The sequence below is a fragment of the Macrobrachium nipponense genome, chromosome 30 (assembly GCF_015104395.2).
Source record: "Macrobrachium nipponense isolate FS-2020 chromosome 30, ASM1510439v2, whole genome shotgun sequence".
NCBI classification, from domain to species: Eukaryota; Metazoa; Arthropoda; class Malacostraca; order Decapoda; family Palaemonidae; genus Macrobrachium; species Macrobrachium nipponense.
This window is the reverse complement of record NC_087218.1, coordinates 356,644-377,028: the sequence shown is the minus strand read 5'-3', so window position 1 is coordinate 377,028 and position 20,385 is coordinate 356,644. Positions and strand designations below refer to the sequence as shown.

General features: G+C 36.9%; 2 protein-coding genes across 4 annotated transcripts in view; both read right to left on the bottom strand.

The window, feature by feature from the left end:
* Positions 1-706: 706 nt before the first annotated feature.
* LOC135202204 (uncharacterized) lies at positions 707-13,687 on the bottom strand. 3 transcript variants are annotated; one of them, XM_064231458.1, is made up of 4 exons: positions 13,530-13,687; positions 8,630-8,698; positions 5,344-5,523; positions 707-1,384 (listed from the first exon to the last, which is right to left on the bottom strand). In XM_064231458.1, the coding sequence occupies exons 2-4, from the start codon at positions 8,663-8,665 to the stop codon at positions 866-868; spliced, it is 735 nt and encodes a 244-aa protein (XP_064087528.1). In that variant the 5' UTR covers positions 8,666-8,698; positions 13,530-13,687; the 3' UTR covers positions 707-865. The 3 variants fall into 3 exon arrangements, with proteins under 3 accessions (XP_064087528.1, XP_064087529.1, XP_064087530.1); XM_064231459.1 differs by lacking the exon at positions 13,530-13,687 and adding an exon at positions 12,070-12,201; XM_064231460.1 differs by lacking the exon at positions 13,530-13,687 and adding an exon at positions 11,453-12,031.
* A 2,499-nt stretch (positions 13,688-16,186) lies between these two features.
* LOC135202203 (tryptophan 2,3-dioxygenase-like) overlaps positions 16,187-20,385 on the bottom strand; it is a 78,201-nt gene continuing 74,002 nt past the window's right edge. The window contains exon 8 of the mRNA XM_064231457.1: positions 16,187-19,085. Within this exon, the coding sequence (XP_064087527.1) occupies positions 18,764-19,085 (322 nt within the window). The 3' untranslated portion in view covers positions 16,187-18,763. The remainder of the gene's footprint in view (positions 19,086-20,385) is intronic.

Below are 20,385 nucleotides of genomic sequence, written 5' to 3'. Positions count from 1 at the left end.
ATAGTTTATAAAGTAAAATTCCAGATGTCATGTTTTAAAGCAGTGGTTCTTAACCTTTTTTGGCAGCGACCCAAAATTTTGCACAAATCAACCATGGCGACCCAAGCCTACATAGATATACGAATTGTCTTTATAAGTAATATGATAATGCTTTTAAAAGCGGGTTACAGAAACAAAATTACATGCTGGGATGTTTATTAATACAAGTAGCACATATAGATAACAGTGATATATGGAAAAAAAATATACAAACATATAATTGCAAACCCTTAGCGACCCAATAAAATGGCTTGGCGACCCAACTTTGGGTCGCGACCCAGGGGTTAAGAACCACTGTTTTAAAGGAAGGAACATATGGGATAATTTGTAAAGCAAATTAAAATATAAATTTGACTAAACACTCCAAATGGTTGTCATAATATGTTTACTAAGCTAAGTACTTTGAGCCAGAGTATAACCGACCAGCAGTTAAAAAAGGCACGATTAACATCCCGTTTTAGTTCTGCGAAGTTGTTGTTGACGAATTGTAAAATACCTCGAGATACTTGTTTTGAAAGTAAACTGAAAAAGTGATGATGATGAATGTAATTCATCAACAGAGGAGAACAAAAGTGATTAAATATGATTTATTTAGTACACACACACCTATATGTATATAGTGTTAATAGGATATATAGATATATATAATATCTAATATATATATATATAAATAAATATCAAAGTTGGTACAAAAGGCGTGCGATTATATGGGAATGAGAAAACACTTTAAAAGTACTCATTATTCTACTGGCATGGATGTTGTTTACCTATGACATGCTAGAAAAATGTTACTCTATGAAAATATATGTTAAAAAATAAAAATTAGCTAAGTACTCAGGATGATTCCACAGTCTTGAACGTAGACTTGCGTAATATCAGGGTACAACCGAACAGCGTTTCTCAGCACATCCAACCCTTCTTCTGCAATTCCGAAAGCTGGACTGCACACACCAACCAAATGATCTCTGGTACAGATGAAAAACTGGGCACTGACGGTAGACGTTAGCCCCCAGAATCCCCTCACAGTGCCTGCCACCCATGGCCTCTCGTACTCAGGTCCCAGTTCCAGATCCGGCAGCAACGCCTTCCCGCCATCACCGTTGTTGCATTCGTAGTCTCCTCCTCCAACGTACTCCCATTTTTTCCCCCTGTGGAGAACCTGGAATAACTTCGTGTTTGCGTACGATATTCCCTTTTCACCTGAGCAAAGCAGAGCGAATTGCTGGGCACCTTTGGTGTCGGGGGAGAGGCGTATGGTGAGTTGGCCTAGGGTAGTGTCGTTGGTTCCCAGGTCTAAGAAAGTCAGTCTGGATGACGGGTCCACAAGAGTCTTTGCGTCTTCGTACTGGTGAAAGGCGCAGGAGATGGAATTAGAAGTGAACAAGTAAAATTAACATATTTATAATAACATTAATCAATATTTGTTGAGTCATATATTTTCTTATAGTTACTGCTGTCCCCTAATTTCGACAATGTGCAATCTAAGACTAAAGAAAACACCGGAGTGTTTGAAAAAAGTCCACGAGTATATTTATAGAGGAATTACTTAATGAAATGCAACAATCTTATGTTATTTAGTTTTGATACCTTGGACGCAAATCATATCTGAAGCATATACTATCTGTATATTTGTTATATCGTTAGTTTATTACAGTCACCGCCATATTTCCCATGAATTAACACGTCTTCATAATAATTATTATTTTCCCTAGTTTATTATTATCATTATTATCTGGGTAGTAGACCCTCTTTTAAAAAAGTCTTATTGAAAGTTATTGCTGCTTCACAACAGTGCTGAAGCAGCAATAAGTTTCAATAAGACATTATTATTATTATTACTATTATTATTATTATTATTTTTTTTTTTTTTTTTTTGCTCTATCACAGTCGTCCAATTCGACTGGGTGGTATTTATAGTGTAGGGTTCCGGGTTGCATTCTGCCTCCTTAGGAGTCCATCACTTTTCTTACTATGTGCGCCGTTTCTAGGATCACACTCTTCTGCATGAGTCCTGGAGCTACTTCAGCGTCTAGTTTTTCTAGATTCCTTTTCAGGGATCTTGGGATCGTGCTAGTGCTCCTATGATTATGGGTACAATTTCCACTGGCATATCCCATATCCTTATTTCTATTTTCAGATCTTGATACTTATCCATTTTTTCCCTCTCTTTCTCTTCAACACTGGTGTCCCATGGTATTGCGACATCAATGAGTGGTACTTTCTTCTTGACTTTGTCAATCAACGTCACGTCTGGTCTATTTGCACGTATCACCATATCTGTTCTGATACCATAGTCCCAGAGGATCTTTGCCTGATCGTTTTCTATCACTCCCTCAGGTTGGTGCTCGTACCACTTATCACTGCATGGTAGCTGATATTATTATTATTATTATTATTATTTTTATCATTTTTATTATTTGCGCTATCACAGTCCTCCAATTCGACTGGGTGGTATTTATAGTGTGGGGTTCCGGGTTAGGGTTGCATATTTCCCAAGTCTGGAAGAGTTTAGGGATGGGGAAAATTAGGACCAATCAAAGCGCGTGGAGCTGATCCATGATGACGCAAGCCATGCCTTTTAGCTCTCTCCTCAGTCCTACATCCAATACTGCCGCCAGTCACGATGCTGAAGAAATACTTTCTTCTCAATTTCATAGCTTACGGCTTGTATGACATATACATTTTAGTCAGATATATCTAAACATAATGCAACACTAATTTAACAACAATATATTCTTCAAATGAGATACAGCGTGAAATATATTATGCGTTATTGGCTTCTCCCTCTTGGTAAATAATATTTTCACATCGCGAATTTCTAAATTATATACTTGGAAATGCATGTTTAAAGCCATTTATAAAGAGTTGCGATAACTCATGGGATGAATCAAACTATATACAAGGTGGTAAAAGGTATCTGACCTGTTTGTGGGGGAAAATAGAGAGTGGGAGTAGGCTTACACTACGGATTTCTATTGACATATGCTATTTCGTAGTAATGCACATTATTGTGCATTGTATAAAAGCAATATACTGGTCATAACTAGGCCATGAACAGGAATCAGACAGATATAGTCCCTACTATTTACAGGGACACAGTTTCATCTTCATTCATTAAATTATTTCAAGAGCTAAGGCGCCCGTAAGGAAACCTACGATATTGTTGTGTTGGTGATCTAAGTTAGCCTAATGTAACCAAATATGGTTACGTGACAAACTCATCCTGTCAGTAGCTAATCTGAATACGGTTGTTTTTCAAGGTGTACTTGATAAGCTGTAGTAAAAAATTGCCTTTTTGAGGTGGATTCCGTTTTCATAAAACCTTCCAGATGTCCTTACCTGATTGGTCCTTGTCATTCATTGTGTACAAATATATAAAGTTTTTATTGAAAATTTTTTTGCTTTTGATTTTTTACTTTTCATACATTGTGTACAAACAAATAAAAAGTGATAATAAAATTCAGTATGAATATTTTTAGCAAGCCCTTACGGGATTTTTGCTTAAAATTCAGTGTACAAAGAAAACACTGATTATTTAATTTACTTAATATTCTTAGCAAACCTTTCGTACTTGTCATTCATTGTGTGCAAAGAATCAAAATAGTATTTCATTAGTATGTAATACTTTTAGCAATTATAGGAGTACAGAATATTACCTATTTACGGAGTTACGGTAGACTTTTTACTAAGCTGAACTAGAGAAGAAGTGATGCATAAATTTATTAGAACTGCGATATGCTTTAAAGTAAATATAGATTACACTTTTTTCCAACTATCTTACAACAGAAAATTTTATGCAAATATTCAACACGATTCAATTAAAGCTAGGGATAACGGTAGTATATGAGTATACGACTATTTTCATCCAAGCTCACACACAATGGCCAAATGTATGCCTTAAATTAAGTGCATAATATTTGTTTTTACATAGATTTTTGGCATTATGCCAAGCACTGGGGCAACTAAGGCCATTCAGCGCTGAAACGGATATTGACAGTAAAAGGTTTGAAAGGTGTTACAGGAGGAAAACCTCAAAGCAGTTGCACTATGAAGCAATTGTTAGGAGAGGGTGGACAATATGATGGAAGAAAGAGAATATGAATGGAGGTAACAGTAAAAAGAATGAAAGTAGTTGCAGCTAGGCGCCGAAAGGATGCTGCAAAGAACCTTATGTAATGCCTACATTGCACCGAATGAGGTGTACTGTCGGCCCTATCCCCCTACGAGGTACATATATTTGTCATCAAAACTGTATCCTCCACATTTCTTTTAAGCATAAGGCAGTTATTATTTTAGTTCTGTACATAATACCTTTTTATAGCCTGAAGCAACAGGCAGTAACGCCTGATAAACGTTCCATGCTCAATGCTTTTAAAACCGTTACTTTCAAAGTCCAAGATTCTTGATGGGAGTCGAAGTGCTGCGAGTTCTTAGCCACCTGTCTGTAGTCTGTAGTGATAATTACGGGTCATATACCATCATTTTTACCATACCATCAATTTTACCATTTTGTATATTTTTTTATTCATCCCATGTGTTATCGCAACTCTTTCTAAATGGCTATAAACACACATGTTCAAGTATATAATTTAGCCACTTGCGATGAAAATATTATTTATGCAGTGAATATCAACTTTTTGAGCAGGAATTAAGAGGAACTAAGCACTATTACCAAGAGGGAGAAGCCAATAACGCATAATATATTTCACGGTGTATCTCATTTGAAGAATATATTGTTTGCAGAATTAGTGCTGCATTATGTTTCGATATATCTGACTAAAATGTATAGGTCATACAAGCCGTAAATTTTGAAATGGGGAAGTTTTTCTTCAGCAATGTGACTGGCAGTAATGGCTATGATGCGACCGAGTTTAGCTAAAAGGCGTGGCTTGTGACGTCATGGATCAGCTCCACGCACTTTGATTGGTCCTAATTTTCCCCATCCCTAAACTCTTCCAGACTTGGGAAATATGCTTCCGGGTTGCATCTTGCCTCCGTAGGAGTCCATCACTTTTCTTATTATTATTATTATTATTATTATTATTGCCACACTTTCTTATGGACTATGATCAAAATGTCATAAGATCAGCAAAGCCATGCCGATCAGAACAGGAATCTCAGAATTGTTCGTAATATAATGTTCAATTTCCCCCCCCCCCCCCCCCCCCCCCACCCCCACCCCCGATTCTTACGATTAAAGACTCATTCTCACTCATGTAGAACCAACCAGATAGTAACTCCCACATCGTAAAACAGACCTTCCCACATTTTTTTTTTCGCAAAGTATGGCCATGGAGCACTTACATTCAGTACGGAAACATCTTCAGGGATCTGCCTGGTCTCCATGCGGTGAATGCACAGCTTTTCATCCTTTAGGCTCATTCGGCCATATCTGGCCTCTCCGGCTATCTGGTGCGCACAGTAAACCCCGTTCCGCTCTATTTTCTGTCTAAGTGTGTCTCCCATCTCAAGAAGCTCCTCCACCTTTAGGAAAATTACAAAAAATGGTATTAGCCCTTCAACGCCGACTGGACGTTTTTTACGTCGACATTTTTTGTCTCTCGGGTGCCGACTGGACGTATTTTACGTCGACATACAAAAGTTTTTTTAAAAATTCGCGGAAAAATACTTTTAGGCCTACCAGCCGAAAACTCTTGAATCACGCGCCTTGGGGGATGCTGGGAGTTCACGGATCAAGGTGTTGTTTTGTTTACAATCGTTACGCAGGCGCGCAAGCGCGAATTTCTTTCTTGCCGCACTAAAAAGTATCTGTGACACATCTCGGAAATTATTTTGTCACTTTGACATAATTTTTTTACCATTTTAAATTAGCCGTTGCATGGACTATTATATATGAAAATGTGCGCATTTTTATGTAGAATACAACAAAAAAATACTCATGATTGTAGCTTTTATCAATTTTGAGATATTTTCATATAAATAACGATGTGCCAAAATTTCAACCTTCGGTCAACTTTGACTCTACCGAAATGGTCGAAAAACGCAATTGTAAGCTAAAACTCTTATATTTTAGTAATATTCAATCATTTAACTTAATTTTGCAACTAATTGGAAGTCTCTAGCACAATATTTCGATTTATGGTGAATTTATGAAAAAACTTTTTCCTTACGTCCGCGCGGTAACTCTTCCGAAAATAATCATACATGCGATTGTGGTAATGTTTGCACCATTTAAATTAGCCGTTACATAAATTTTTTATATATGAAAATGTGCGCAATTTTCATGCACAACACAACAAAAACGAAAAAAACCCATGGTTGTAGCTTTTATCAATTTTGAAATATTTTCATATAAAAATGATAAGTGACAAATTTTCAACCTTCGGTCAATTTTGACTCTACCGAAATGGTCGAAAAACGTAATTGTAAGCTAAAACGCTTATATTCTAGTAATATTCAAGCATTTACCTTCATTTTGCAACAAATTGGAAGTCTCTAGCAAAATATTTCGATTTATGGTGAATTATGAAAAAAATAACATTTTCTTTACGTCCGCGCGTAAACTCTTCCGAAAAAATCATACGTGCGATTGTGGTAATGTTTGCACCATTTTAAATTAGCCGTTACATAACGTTTTATATATGAAAAATAAATGCGCATTTTCATGTAATACAACAAAAAAAAATAGTTTGAGTTGTAGCTTTTCTCATTTTCGAAATATTTGCATATAAATCACAATAAATAGAAAAAAACCACGTTCGGTCAAATTTGACTCTACCGAAATGGTCGAAAAACGCAATTGTAAGATAAAACTCTTACAGTCTAGTAATATTCAGTCATTTATCTTCATCGTGAAACAAATTCGAAGTCTCTAGCACAATATTTAAATTTATGGTGAATTTTTGTTTTTAAAAAAACTTTCCTTCCTCCGCGCGCGGATTCTCCGCCACAAATCTCCGAAATGCGTAAGTCCCATTCTCGGAATATTTGCTCCGTTTCATATTAGGCATTTCATAGAGTTTTATATATGAAAATGTGCGCAATTTCATGTAGAATAAAACGAATAATATTTGAAAGTTATAGCTTTTCTTATTTCCGAAATAATTGCATATAAAAAAATATATATAAAAAAATTCGACATTCGGTCAACTTTAACTCGTCAGATATGGTCGAAAACTGCATTTGTAAGCTAATATTCTTACAGTATAGTAATATTCAATCATTTGTCTTCATTTTGAAAGAAATTGGAAGTCTCTAGGACAATATTTAGATTTATGGTGAATTATTGAAAAAAATATGTGTTTACGTCTGCGCGTTACGATTCATGCATTATTTTGTGATAATATTTTCTCTGTGTTGCTTTTATCGTTTTTACAAATTTGTTGTATAACCAAATGATTGCAATTTTAGTGTACATTACAACGCAAAAAAAAGTAACTTGTTACCTTCAACTGTTTTTGCGCACAGGCGCGATTTGAATACAATTATATAGAATTTTCGTTTTTTGCGCTATCATATATCGCATTATTTATATATGATAATGATAATTTTTTTCATTTCTGATGGTTGCATACTATACTTCAGGCAATGACAAAAAAAGGAGTCAAAAATGAACTCTTAATCTTCAAAACTAAGCGCGCTATGATTTTTTGAAAAAAATATTTTTTCCGCTCCCGCGCTCACTCTGAAACGTCTCCGGCACACGGGAGACATTTTTTTTTTTACCGCTTCGGCGTTTAAGGGTTAATAATGGTGATACAGGCCTACCTTAACTCGTCGTAATTTAGCGTTATATTACAGAGGTTTTGAGTCAGATCTAGCCTATGGTTCGAGTTCATACCATCATAGTTACGAGTTTTAGTACTAGCAATTTCGTAATTGAATACACATTTCTGACATTTCCGTACATAATCGAGACAATTCTATAAATTGAAAAAAAAAAAAAAATCTTTGGAGCCCAATTAGTCCCAGGAAGCGGACATGTACAAGCACAGCGGAGGTCAATGGAAAGTTCTCAATTTATAGCAGCTGAAGTTGCCATCATTCACTCCAGAACAGGGTTGACTGGATTACCTGTATGAATTGGGAGTTACACTTTTTTTAATTTGTTACTTTGAGATTACGATGACGTTATTCACAGAAACTAAAGAGAAAAAATTAACAATCTATCTTCATTTTCTCACTTATAAGCCACATCTCTTAATTTTTTTTCACTTATAATCCACATGTCTTCATTGTCTCACTTAAAAGCCATATTTCTTCATTACTTCCCTTATAAGCCACATATCTTCAAGATGAAAAAAAGGATTCTTATCTTTTCACACCCTACTCGAATATTTCCCGAGTTGGAGGAATACGTAGTGAAGAAAAATTCTCTTGAATGCCTTTCTTTAGTTATTTACAAAATCGTTAGATTTGAAAGAAGATTTTACTCGTGACATGTAATGATAGACATATCATACCCTATGCGTTTTGCAAGTCATATACCTCAACTCTTTTTGCAAAGCTTAGGAATTTATCATCCATAACGTTTTTATTTTATTTGTCGCCTCTTAACATTAATTTGCTTAACCAAGCAAGACACAAGAGAAATGAATTTGAAAGAGAAAAATGTCATCACAATACCCACCGTTATTCTCCGTGGAAATCCGTGACCACTGGACATATTGATTAGCGAGCTTTGGTGTGGCTCCTAAATCTGAAATAAAAGGGAGAAATCTTAGTGTAGCTTCTGATCTCTCTCTCTCTCTCTCTCTCTCTCTCTCTCTCTCTCTCTCTCTCTCTCTCTCTCTCTCTCTCTCTCTCTTTTAAAAGTCACATAGCCGTTAGCTAATTATACCTCTTCGGTACGTTCATTCATCTTTACTATAGACTCGTATCAATAACATGGGATATATAGTATATATATATATATATATATATATATATATATATATATATATATATATATATATATTTATACATATATATATATATATATAATATATATATATATATATATATATATATATGTATATATATTGTTTCCTCTGATTAGTTAACTTTTGGCCAAATGATAAACTTCCCTTTGAGGAATACCGCCTTCGTTTGGTCTAAGTGCAACACACTGTAGATGGTGTTCAAGGTTCTCTCCCCAGTGTCCCATGGGGCTCCCAACCGCATTGGTTGCTGCCTCCATAGTCTAAAAATCCAGACCCTTTAGTCTCATCCTACCCAGCTGTTTAGCTTTAACTCTCTCGGCTCCAATTCTCGCATGTCACCAAAAGAAAACGTTCTCTTCTGATGAGCAGTAACGTAATTCAGTCGTTTCGACAAACTACTTTTCATTATAACACTGTGGAAGAGTTTAAAAGAAAGCTAGACAAAATTTTCGGGACACTGTGAATGAACAGTAAAACCTGCTCCAAGAGGAGTGAGCACACGATGTCTACTTGGATGGACTAACAAGTCTTTTGAGACATCCTAATCCTTGTAACTCCTTGTAACAGTAATTACAGTGAATTTCTTACGATCAAGATAAAAATTCTTCATTTTTTCATTGTATCTTGAAGTACCACTTCTCTTATGCCAGTTACTCCAGACCCCTTCAGTCTATGGTAATGTTCAGTAGGTTCAGCAAGCACTATCCCTCCAATATAACCGTTGACTTTTTTTCCTTTTCCTCTCATTACTAAAACGTCCCAGTTTGGAGAGCTGAGTAATGAAATGATGAGAGATGATTCGGTCACTTTGAAGAGCAAGTCCTCCTCTGGCTTCATGACTCGAAAGTAGTTTTGTTCGCTTTACTCTGTAAAAATACGTGTGACGCAGTTATAATAAACGCAAGTCATCACTACAGCAAACATCTTTCGCCTGCAGGCAAAGAGTTATGATGTTTAATTTTTCTCTCTATATGTATTTCCCCGTAGAAGGGCAGTGCCATCAGTGCTCCTCATGCCGTGCACTGTAGGTATTACTTAAGGTTCTTTGCAGCGTCCCTTCGAACCCTAGCTTGCAACCCCCTTTCATTCCTTTTACTGTACCTCCCCTCCCCTCCTCTCATATTCTCTTTCTTCCATCTTACTGCCCTACCTCTGGTAACAGTTGATTCATAGTGCAACTGGGAGATTTTCCTCCTGTTACACCCTTCAAACCTTTTCACTGTCAATTTCCGTTTCAGCGCTGAATGGCCTTAGGTGTCCCAGTGCTTGGCGTGTGCGCCAAAAGTCTATTAATCAATCACTCAACCAAAAAATGTACTTATTTAATAATCAGAAAGAAAACAAAATTGATGGATCACTGAAAAATGTGAATAACATCTTAAGCAGAACTATTCATAGCAATGAAAACTAGTTACATATAAAAAGTTTGGCAATGGTTATAACTAAAGACAGCAATACAAAAGTCCAGCTATATTTTTCATGAATAACTAATGTACACATACGTTAAAAAATGATGATTATTATAAATGCGTCAAACCGGCTAGTCCCATTTCAAGGGACATGATTGAGTGCCCTTACCTGACATATTTATTTAGGGAAAGGTGGGGAGAGAGGCTGGGCCAGGGTTGGAAGACGGCAAGTCTAAGAATGGTATTTAATATCATTATATTACTATAATTATTGTCTGGCATACTGTTATCAACTAAGTCACTTGAGATCTCTGTTATGTCCAGACTAAGTTGTCCCATAACCGTTATATTATTACTATAATTATCGTTGGATACACTGTTATTTACGAAGTCACTTAGAATAAGAGCTATGCTATATCTAGTCTTAGTCGTCGCACAATCAACAGTGGTAGTGTTTATCCTGACCGTACCCAAACAATATAGCTATTTCTTAGATAAGGTCATCATTTGCAGATAATCAAACCAACTATCATGCAAAGCTACATTCGAGCTGGATCCTAAGTCTGGTTCACCATCCACAGGTTGAATTAGCCCTTTGTATATCATTCACACAAAATACCATCTACGTGGATATTAAATAATAGGTCTACTAAATAATTAAAAGTCTTAACCATCATCACGGCATTCATGTGCATTTCCTCTGTTATTTCATTTGCTGTAATCCTGTATATGCCAAAGATGTGTGTTTGAAAGTTCTGGTACTCTGTAGTATCTTTGGTTCTGGTCTATAGGTCCAAGGGGTTCGTCTTGGTCAGCAATTAGGTGTGTCCTTTTCAAGCTATTAACATCTGGCATATAATCACTTCCTTAAATAATACTTTTGACAATTATAAACATAAAATTAAAATCCTTTCTATAAAAGACCATTTATGACAACTATAATGTTTGAACAATAAGGAATAATTATTCCATAATATATTACAAAATATAATTGTAGGCCTCAAAAATATATTTACCATAATCTGGACAAAAGTCTTCACTGTCATTATCTGAGCAATATTCATTATGAAAAAATACGCTCTAAAGCTCACCTTATTCCATGAAACATAATGAAATCCATACCTGTTGATAAGGACCTTATTTTAAGGTCAAAGGACAAAACCAGCGAAATCGATACTCTTGAAAACTCACCGGAAAATGCACCTATTTCATGGATTTCAGATTTGTTTCTTTTACCACTGTCATCGGCATGGTGCTATCTAAAGGGTATAATTTCATAAAACATAAAACATACACGTAGCTTTGGTTACGAGGGGCAAAAACACCGAGAAATTTTACGCACTTGGCGATCGCTGGCCACCGAGCATTAGAAACCCTTGCCTACACCGCTAGTTCGAGTGTTGCCACCACTCCAGCGTAATCAGTACAACGTGACGAATTTGTTACAATCGTCAACTGGTCATTGAAAACTCGTATCTCTGCTTGTGACTCGCTAGTTTCAAGCGTAACGAAATCGTCGCGTACGTCGTTACCGAGTTAAAAAGAAGAAAATAAAAGCTGAGAGAGAGAAAAAAAATAGCCCAACGCCTCCTCCCTCACAACCCGCATTACCACACTGCCACACCTGCGTCGGACATCTGTTGCAGGTAATAATATATCGATTGGTTTCAACACGTTGTGGAACGATAACTTTAACGCAGGTCAAACTTGGGTCCAACGTCCGAGATGTTAATACATACATCTTACGGCTGCGGCACTTCGAATCGTCCCTGTGTAGTCCCAGTAACTGAGGAAATAGACTCTCTCTCCGGAAGATACATTCACCTTATCCGAGTATTGATAAACACTGGGGAAGCTTGGCTTGATTCCTAGCGTCATCATTATTGACGTCACAGAGGCATGTGGTGTTCGCTCACAGCATTGGCGTCATTATGGGGTGGCTAGGGGGCGCATGCCCGGCCCAACCCCCTACTCAGATGCTTGGGCCCACCCAGTTGAAATTTCCCTTCCTGTTACCTTTACAACTTTATGCAATATTATAGAGGTTGAGAAATTAAGGGATACAGTTATAGATTCTTAACACTCATGGCATGTCCACGGCGCGATTTCTGATTGGTTCTTAGAATAAGAAATCAGTAAACATTGCGCCTAGTGTTATGCTCTCTCTCTCTCTCTCTCTCTCTCTCTCTCTCTCTCTCTCTCTCTCTCTCTAATTGACCAACTGGAGTGACCGCGAAGACCTTTCAAGTGGATACGGTACTTAAGTCAAGCACCCTTTTGAGATTATTGTCTGGTATCCTCGCGTTTTGCTAAATATTTTGGTGATTATGTAACTGCATTCTGAATACGAGTAACTGTGAATAGCGTAGGCATTTTAATCGGTTTCATTTCGTTATGCAAATTACCCCCGTAAACGATCAATTAATGTAAACTGGCAACCAAAACGTGGCTTTTAATAAGAATCTCTCTCTCTCTCTCTCTCTCTCTCTCTCTCTCTCTCTCTCTCTCTCTCTCTCTCTCTCTCTCTCCCTTTTCTTTTGATTCATGTATTATCGCCTGCCAGATCCGATCTATGGCAGAGCACTGTATATTCGCGGATAGATCTAATCGAATATCTTTTCCTTCTTCGATCTGATGTTACCGTTGGTTTACCCCTAAGATAACTCAAGCCTTTGTGACTGGGTAGACGATGCTTTACTGGATTATGAAGGTGAATAACCTATTGTGAAATATCTCTGAAAGATTTTTTTTCCCACGCACCAATTGTCAGTGTATAACTACTATCTAGTTTAAAAATATAAATCACAGCCCCGGATATATTTTCTGAACAGCAAGTGCTTTGCTTTCTTAGTTTTCGCCAGAAACTTTTACAATGTGTGATTTACTAACAGACTTATTCATCTAAGAACGAAAAAGTAAAATTTTCACAGATGTTGCGATGCCGGTGAACGGAAAATGCAGCAGTCAGCAGTGGCTCATGCAAAGATTAATGAAAAAATAGTTCTTGGCGACTGAATAGTCTTAAATGTGCGAGTAATAACTATATAAGATTCGGAAACAGTTAGTTCACATAAGCTGGTTTTCTGGTCTCGTTTGATTCGTAGTGATATGGCAGAGTTGAGACATTCTTGCAACACTCAGACTCGTTTCGCTGAATGCAAACAAAATACGATTTCTTATTTTTTCATGCGTCACTTACCACAGAACAATGAGTTAGCTTTCAGTGCTCGCCGAATTCCAGGAACTGACAAAGTACATTAAAATCTTGTGAACCCTTTTTTTCAGCTGTGAAACGCAATCACGTCCATGGGAATCACTGTTTAGTTGGCAACTGAACAGCAAGCTATTCCCCAAGGCCGCGGTATGACATCACTCTCTCTCTCTCTCTCTCTCTCTCTCTCTCAAGTAAGAGACATATACATTCAGGCATCAGTTAGCCACAGCTGACTTCTTTTCAGTCTAAATCAGCGGGTTATGACTTTTTTTTTCTTTTTTTTTTGGACAGGAAATATCAACCTCTAACAGACAAGCTCCTTATGTAAAAAGGAACAATTTTTCCTTTCACCCATTCTTTTGGAACTTTTCTCTCATTAATCTAATATGTTTGAGTTTTATATTGATATAACTATTTCACCAGCTAATAACATTATTTATTTATTTATTTATTTATTTTTGAAGCTAATACTTTCCCCGGCATTATCCATAATTATGGCAGATTGCTTTGTCTACAGCAGTCTCTGTAAACGCACCTATACATACTCTGCTCGAAAGGTCTGCATGGTTTTTCATTTTATTTATTTATTTATATCTTAAATATAATATTTTTCCTGGTTTTGTCCATAATTATGACAGATTGTCTATGGCAGTCTCTGTAAACGCACCTAGATTTCCGAGCTATATTTCCTGCTAGGTTACCGAGTTCTACACAATCGTTTTGCCTGATTCTTAACAGCTGTAGCCAGGCAGTATGATAGAATTATTCACTGAGCCATTCTATTTGAAATCCAGGTGCATGACTTGATCACTTTTTGAAGCTACTACTGTATCATTTTAAATTTCCCTTTAATAAGTATTCATTGACTTCCGGAATCCTCCTTTATAGGATATCTTGATTGTAACGCTTCACTTACAATAGCAGTAAACACAGTGAACACTAAACACAGCGCCCATATTACACATAACCTGGTAATTACCGAAACAGATGCGCACGATAGTTTTCAGCATTATTTTATGGGTAACTTGCTCCATTTCCATCCGAAGTCGTGCCTAACGAGGGGAGAGCGCTTTTCAGTTTCAACCACATTGCACGGCGTCAGTCTTTCATTAGCTATTATTTTTCTCATTATTGCGGAATTTATGATTATTTTCTGCTTAGAAAAGTTGCGCTCATCTACGACATGCTCAATCAACGATGTTTAATTAACCCGGATAGTTCTCTGACAATTTTCTCTTACTTTAGTTAGGCTTACCATTTTCTGTAACAACTTATTTCATGGGAGACACTGCTATTTTACCAAGTTCTGTTTATTCTGTGCGTAGGGGTTCTCGGTCGGCCGTGCATAGTACCGCTGCATAGAAAATGGGCTTATCACACACACGTATGTGTGTGATTTTGTATATAATCGTATACACATTGTTGTAGAATAATATGAAGTATACTGAAAATGGTGGATAGAAAACGAGTCACGACCCCAGTTAGATTTCACTTTTAGTTTGGAATTGTCCTGTTCTATTATGAACAAGATACTGTAGTATATGAGACAGCTGTATTTCGGAGTCTTATTTTGTCACAAACTTGTAAAGCCACGAATCATTCTGGCTTTGAATCGACGCGGAAAGTTTTGAGTTATTTAGTTGATATAAAATCCATACCATTAAACGTTTTTTCTAGTGTCATAACGACCACCATGTGGGTCGTTATAATGTGCAAATGATGCGACTTCATTACAATTGTTTGCGCATCGCTTATACGGAAAAAAAATTAGCTGTTAACATTAGTAGGAAACCATTAGTTAAAAGAATGTTTTATGGGATAATAATGATCAAGCGCTCTCTTTCCGTTAACACTTTATTAATGACTTGATTAACAAACGTCTACATTAAAGTGACAAAGAAATATTGAAGTAAAATAACAGGAGAAGAGTCTTCAGAACGATAAAATCAATCTGATATAAAATCAACCCAGAAAATATTATTTTAACGAAGAGAATATAAAAAAATATCAAGTGGGCACTTTGAACTTACCTTGTGTATGTGCAATAATGTAAAAACTGCGGTGTGTTTACAGGTGAATTTATAGGCACCGAGTAAACACGACGACCCAAAGCAATTCTATGTACAGTTATTATTTTTATTTACCCTGGAGAGAGCAATTAAGCAGCTGAGAGCAAACAAAACAAACAGAACTAAGGAAAATACGGAAAATACAAAGAGGTAACACAATCAGTCGAACTTCTACCTACTGATAGAAAAATAATGTTGCAAGAACACAGAAAATAACTATTATATCAATAGCAGTGATAGCTACAGTACTGCTGCTGCTGCTACGTCTTTCCAATCGTGATTTGCATGAAATCATCAGAGAAGAGTTTTGTCATTTATTTGACATTTTTTTCCTTTTTTACATATATATATTTCATCTCTTTGGAACAAAATAGGCACTTTGCATCAAGGCTACAGTAAAATAGCATTATGTTAATAGCTGGATACAGTATTTTTTTTTCACCAGAGATAATAGCTTTTTCAAGTTTAGTTTCTTTTGGGGGGTGAAAATGAAGCACTTAGCAATTGCTCTATAGCAAGATCTTGGCAACACAGTGGTTTTTATCAGAGATAATTTCTTTTTCAAGAGCGGGGGGGGGGTGGTTGTGAAAATGAAGCACTTTGCAATTACTCTATAGCAAGATCTTGGCAACAATTGTGTCAGTTTTACTTGAACAGTAACTGTTTATCTAGAAATAAACTGGCTCTACGGATATTCTGAAAAGGTGGAATCGAGCAGACGATATCAGATCTTTTTCACATTCTGAATATTTCCCAGGGTTTTCCTTTGTTGGTGCAAGTCGGCAAGCTTAACTGTGAAGGGTAGTACACCAGAAGAATCGTTCACTAATGTGATGAAAGATGTAAACCTTATTACGGCTGTGGGTTGAATGCAAGACTTTTCCAGACCCCCGAAAATGATTACCTCTAGATGATTCGTTGGGCGTGGAGCTGGCAATCTCATAAAAAAAAATAAAACATTCTGGAAACTTACAACAGGGTTTCAGAGTTTCGTGGTTGGTAGTGGTGATATTGAGCACTGAGACACCCAAGTGACGTTAAAAAAAAAAAACTCCCATAAAACCTAACAATTTCAAAATTACCAAAAACCGGCGATATTAGAGCGATTTAAAACAACGTTTTGATAATAGAGTATTATGAATTAGACTTAAACAGTAAGAGCACTACGTCCAAATGAAAACCAGTAATATTATTCTTACAGTAACTCTTTTTAATAGTAGTAAAGCTTCTGTTGCCTGAAGAATGCACGCATGTATGTTTGAAGAGTGTGTACATACATATGTATGAATCTTTGCACGTATAAAGTCATACTGTGGAGAGTTTCAAACACTTTTAAATAAATTTATTTTGTATTCTGAAATGGTATCTCTTATTTGTTTGTTTGTTTGATTGCATGGTGTTTTGACGTTGCATGGAACCAGTAGTTAATCAGCAACAGGACCAACGGCTTTACTTAACTTCCGAACCACGTCGAGAGTGAACTTCTACCACTAGAAGGTGTATGTATATATATATATATATATATATATATATATATATATATATATATATGTGTGTGTGTGTGTGTGTGTGTGTGTGTGTGTGTGTACATTTTTGATGAGAGGATAAGAAATTTGCATCATGCTGACCTTTTGAAACACCTCCGTTCTCATCATGACTTGAAGACACGACGGCAAAAAAGTAAATTTTAAAAGTTATAAAAGAAAGTAGCCCAAGTTGGAAGAATACCCTAAAGTTAATGCGGGAACAACAAGTTCTTTTTTTAAACCTAAGATATTTTCCAAAATGAATGAAAATTAGAGAAAAGGTGAAGAACTGAGCACTTGTCCTAAGCTGATTTTACATAAGAGGTGAAGTCCTTACGTCACAGAAAGTTTTATGAAATACTCTGCGGTAGGCAACAGACTAAACTATGAGAAAATTAAGTAGCCTGTGGTATCAATGTATTTCAGTATCCTCAGGGCATAAAATCCATGATCTTTCCCATGGACTACTATACTATAGCTAGGAAATTGAATAAATTGTAATGTTTACACCATCGGTCAGTGATGACTGTAAGATTTGAGATAAAACGCCTGTGTATAAAAGTATGTGTTTGATGTGTGTAAGTATATATTTGGCGAAGGGGGTCATAGAATTCGAGAACTATCTTCAGTAGTGATATTATTAGCTTGGGAAAGCATGGGTCTGTAGCACCTTATCAAGTGAGGACGTTGATATACGAAGCTCTAAAAATAAAAAAAGATACTTTTTTTGGGGGGTGGGGTGGGGGGGATTCATCTCTGTCAATATCCACTGTCAATATCAATTGAAGATTTGTTCTTATGAATTCGCTATTGTAATATCGCTCTTTCTTATGACTCGGGTTTACAACTTCAGCGAATAGCATATAACACCTGCAGAATTGCTTACGGAAGTGTTAAGAGGCACACGAGAAGAGAATGTTCACTGACTACTGTATCGTTGCAGGCAAACTGCTAGCATGTTTGGAGCTAAGAAGGAAAGAACAACTTGTACATATTCTGACCTCGGGCGTTTCCCTGAATTTGACTTTAGTGAGGCAAGAGTAAATTTGTACTTGAGTTACACACTGAACTTGTTCTAGTTACAAGTCAAGTTATTCTACATTTCGTAAAAAAGTTTTATGCTAACCTTGTATACAAAATTGTAGTTGTACTTGGATCATATGATCATACTCTCTCCAAACAAAATACATTCATCGTCGTATAAAAGCTATTACTGTGCTAATGAAATACAAAAGATGATGATCTTCAGGGTATCTGCGCCCTCAAAGTGAGCGCACGTCGACAAAATGCATGGGTAATTAGTACTAAGATGCAGAGCTAGTGAGTAAAATTGTCCATATTTACTTCTTTTCTAGTTGGGAAAAACTCTCTATCGCGAGAGTATATATAATGTTCTAAGAGTCCCACAATAATAAGAGATGTTGCGAGTTCGTGTATCACTTAAAAACTCTTTTACAAAGCTTTCGAACTCTTCCCTGGGTTCATCTTGGACTAAAGATGAACCCAGGGAAGGGTTCGAAAGCTTTGTAAAGGGTTTTTAAATGATACACGAACTCGCAGCATTATTTTTTATTATTGTGAGCCTCTTAGAACATTTACTTCTTTCCTCTTCGATGCGCCCAATTTACATCGATGCTTCGCAGGATCTCTCCATACTGTTTTCTAGACTCTTCTCCAAATCGCTGTCAGAGGTGGTGTGCTTCTCCTCGCCGTTCTCCATGGAGCAAGGCGAATCCGCCGAGACAAAGTTCGTTGGCGACGGAGATACCCCTTCGTCAGGCCGCTGCTGACCCTCTTTGGGTTTGGTGGTGGTGACCACCAGGGAGCTGGTCTCTTCCATGGTGCTCAGTCGGCTCTTCATCTGGCGTGTGAGGGGCGGAATGCAGTTTCTCGGCAACAGGAAAGTGCTCAGGTTGAACAAATCTAGGAAGACTTTGTAGCGATCACTGCAATGGAGAAGATGTATCGTTAGGAGAATTTGGAAATTCAAGCATTCACGTTTACGTGGCTCGCTGAGCTGAAAAGATTGAAATGGCAGTTTGCTAAATGGTGAAATAATTCAATGTAAATGATGGCGCTGAGCTGGAAAGATTTCAAAATGGCAGTTTGCTAAATGACGAAATAATTCAGTTTCAATATTGCAAATGTTCCCACTAGCCCCAGTTTATAAAGCCATAAATTGGTCCTTGCCTCTTGAATAAAAGCATTAATTCTCTTATCTTTTCCAGCCATTGCTCCGTTGAACTAAAGAAAAGTTACTCCCTTTCTTGAATTTTCACAGTAACTCTCTCGAAAAAAAAAAAAAAAAAAATCCCGTAATTTATTCCTGGGTATGCACAGGCCTGCGCCACCAGATCATGGTTAAAGTTTCATAGGGCTCGGCTCACACATTATACGGACACCACCGAAAATAAATCTGTAGCGGCAGTACAGAAAACTCGCTTGCGCCAAAGAAACTCCGGCGCATTTTTCACTTTTTTTTTTTAATGATTTCTGGGAATAAAACGCAGTTTCCTGCCTGTAAGCAAAAGTATCATTACAAATGAATGGAAAACAATAAACTTGAAACGCATACTCGGCAGGAGACAAGGAAGAATATTATACATCGGTACAACGTAATACAAATTCACGCAAGAAAAAAAAAAAAATCCTTGCCATATATCGCATCCGAAGACGCACGACCTCGTCAGCTATATTTAGAGCTGTTGGCATCTGATAGTTATCGACTCTGAAATACAAGTCCTGCTGGAAGCCGCAACTTATTAGAAGAACACTATCAAGTTGTATGAAGATTCGGTAACGATTTTCAGAATTTTTTGCTTTATTTGTATTCATTTTTTTTTCTTTTCTTTCTTGGCACGATGCACGATACGTTTTACGTTAAGTACCCGACTTTTATTATTATCATTATGATTTTTTTTTTATCACAGTCCTCCAATTCGACTGGGTGGTATTTATAGTGTGGGGTTCCGGGTTGCATCCTGCCTCCTTAGGAGTCCATCACTCTTCTCACAATGTGCGCCGTTTCTAGGATCACACTCTTCTGCATGAGTCCTGGAGCTACTTCAGCCGCTAGTTTTTCCAGATTCCTTTTCAGCGATCTTGGGATCGTGCCTAGTGTTCCTATGATTATGGGTACAATTTCCACTGGCATATCCCATATCCTTCTTATTTCTATTTTCAGGTCTTGATACTTATCTATTTTTTCCCTTTCTTTCTCTTTAACTCTGGTGTCCCATGGTATTG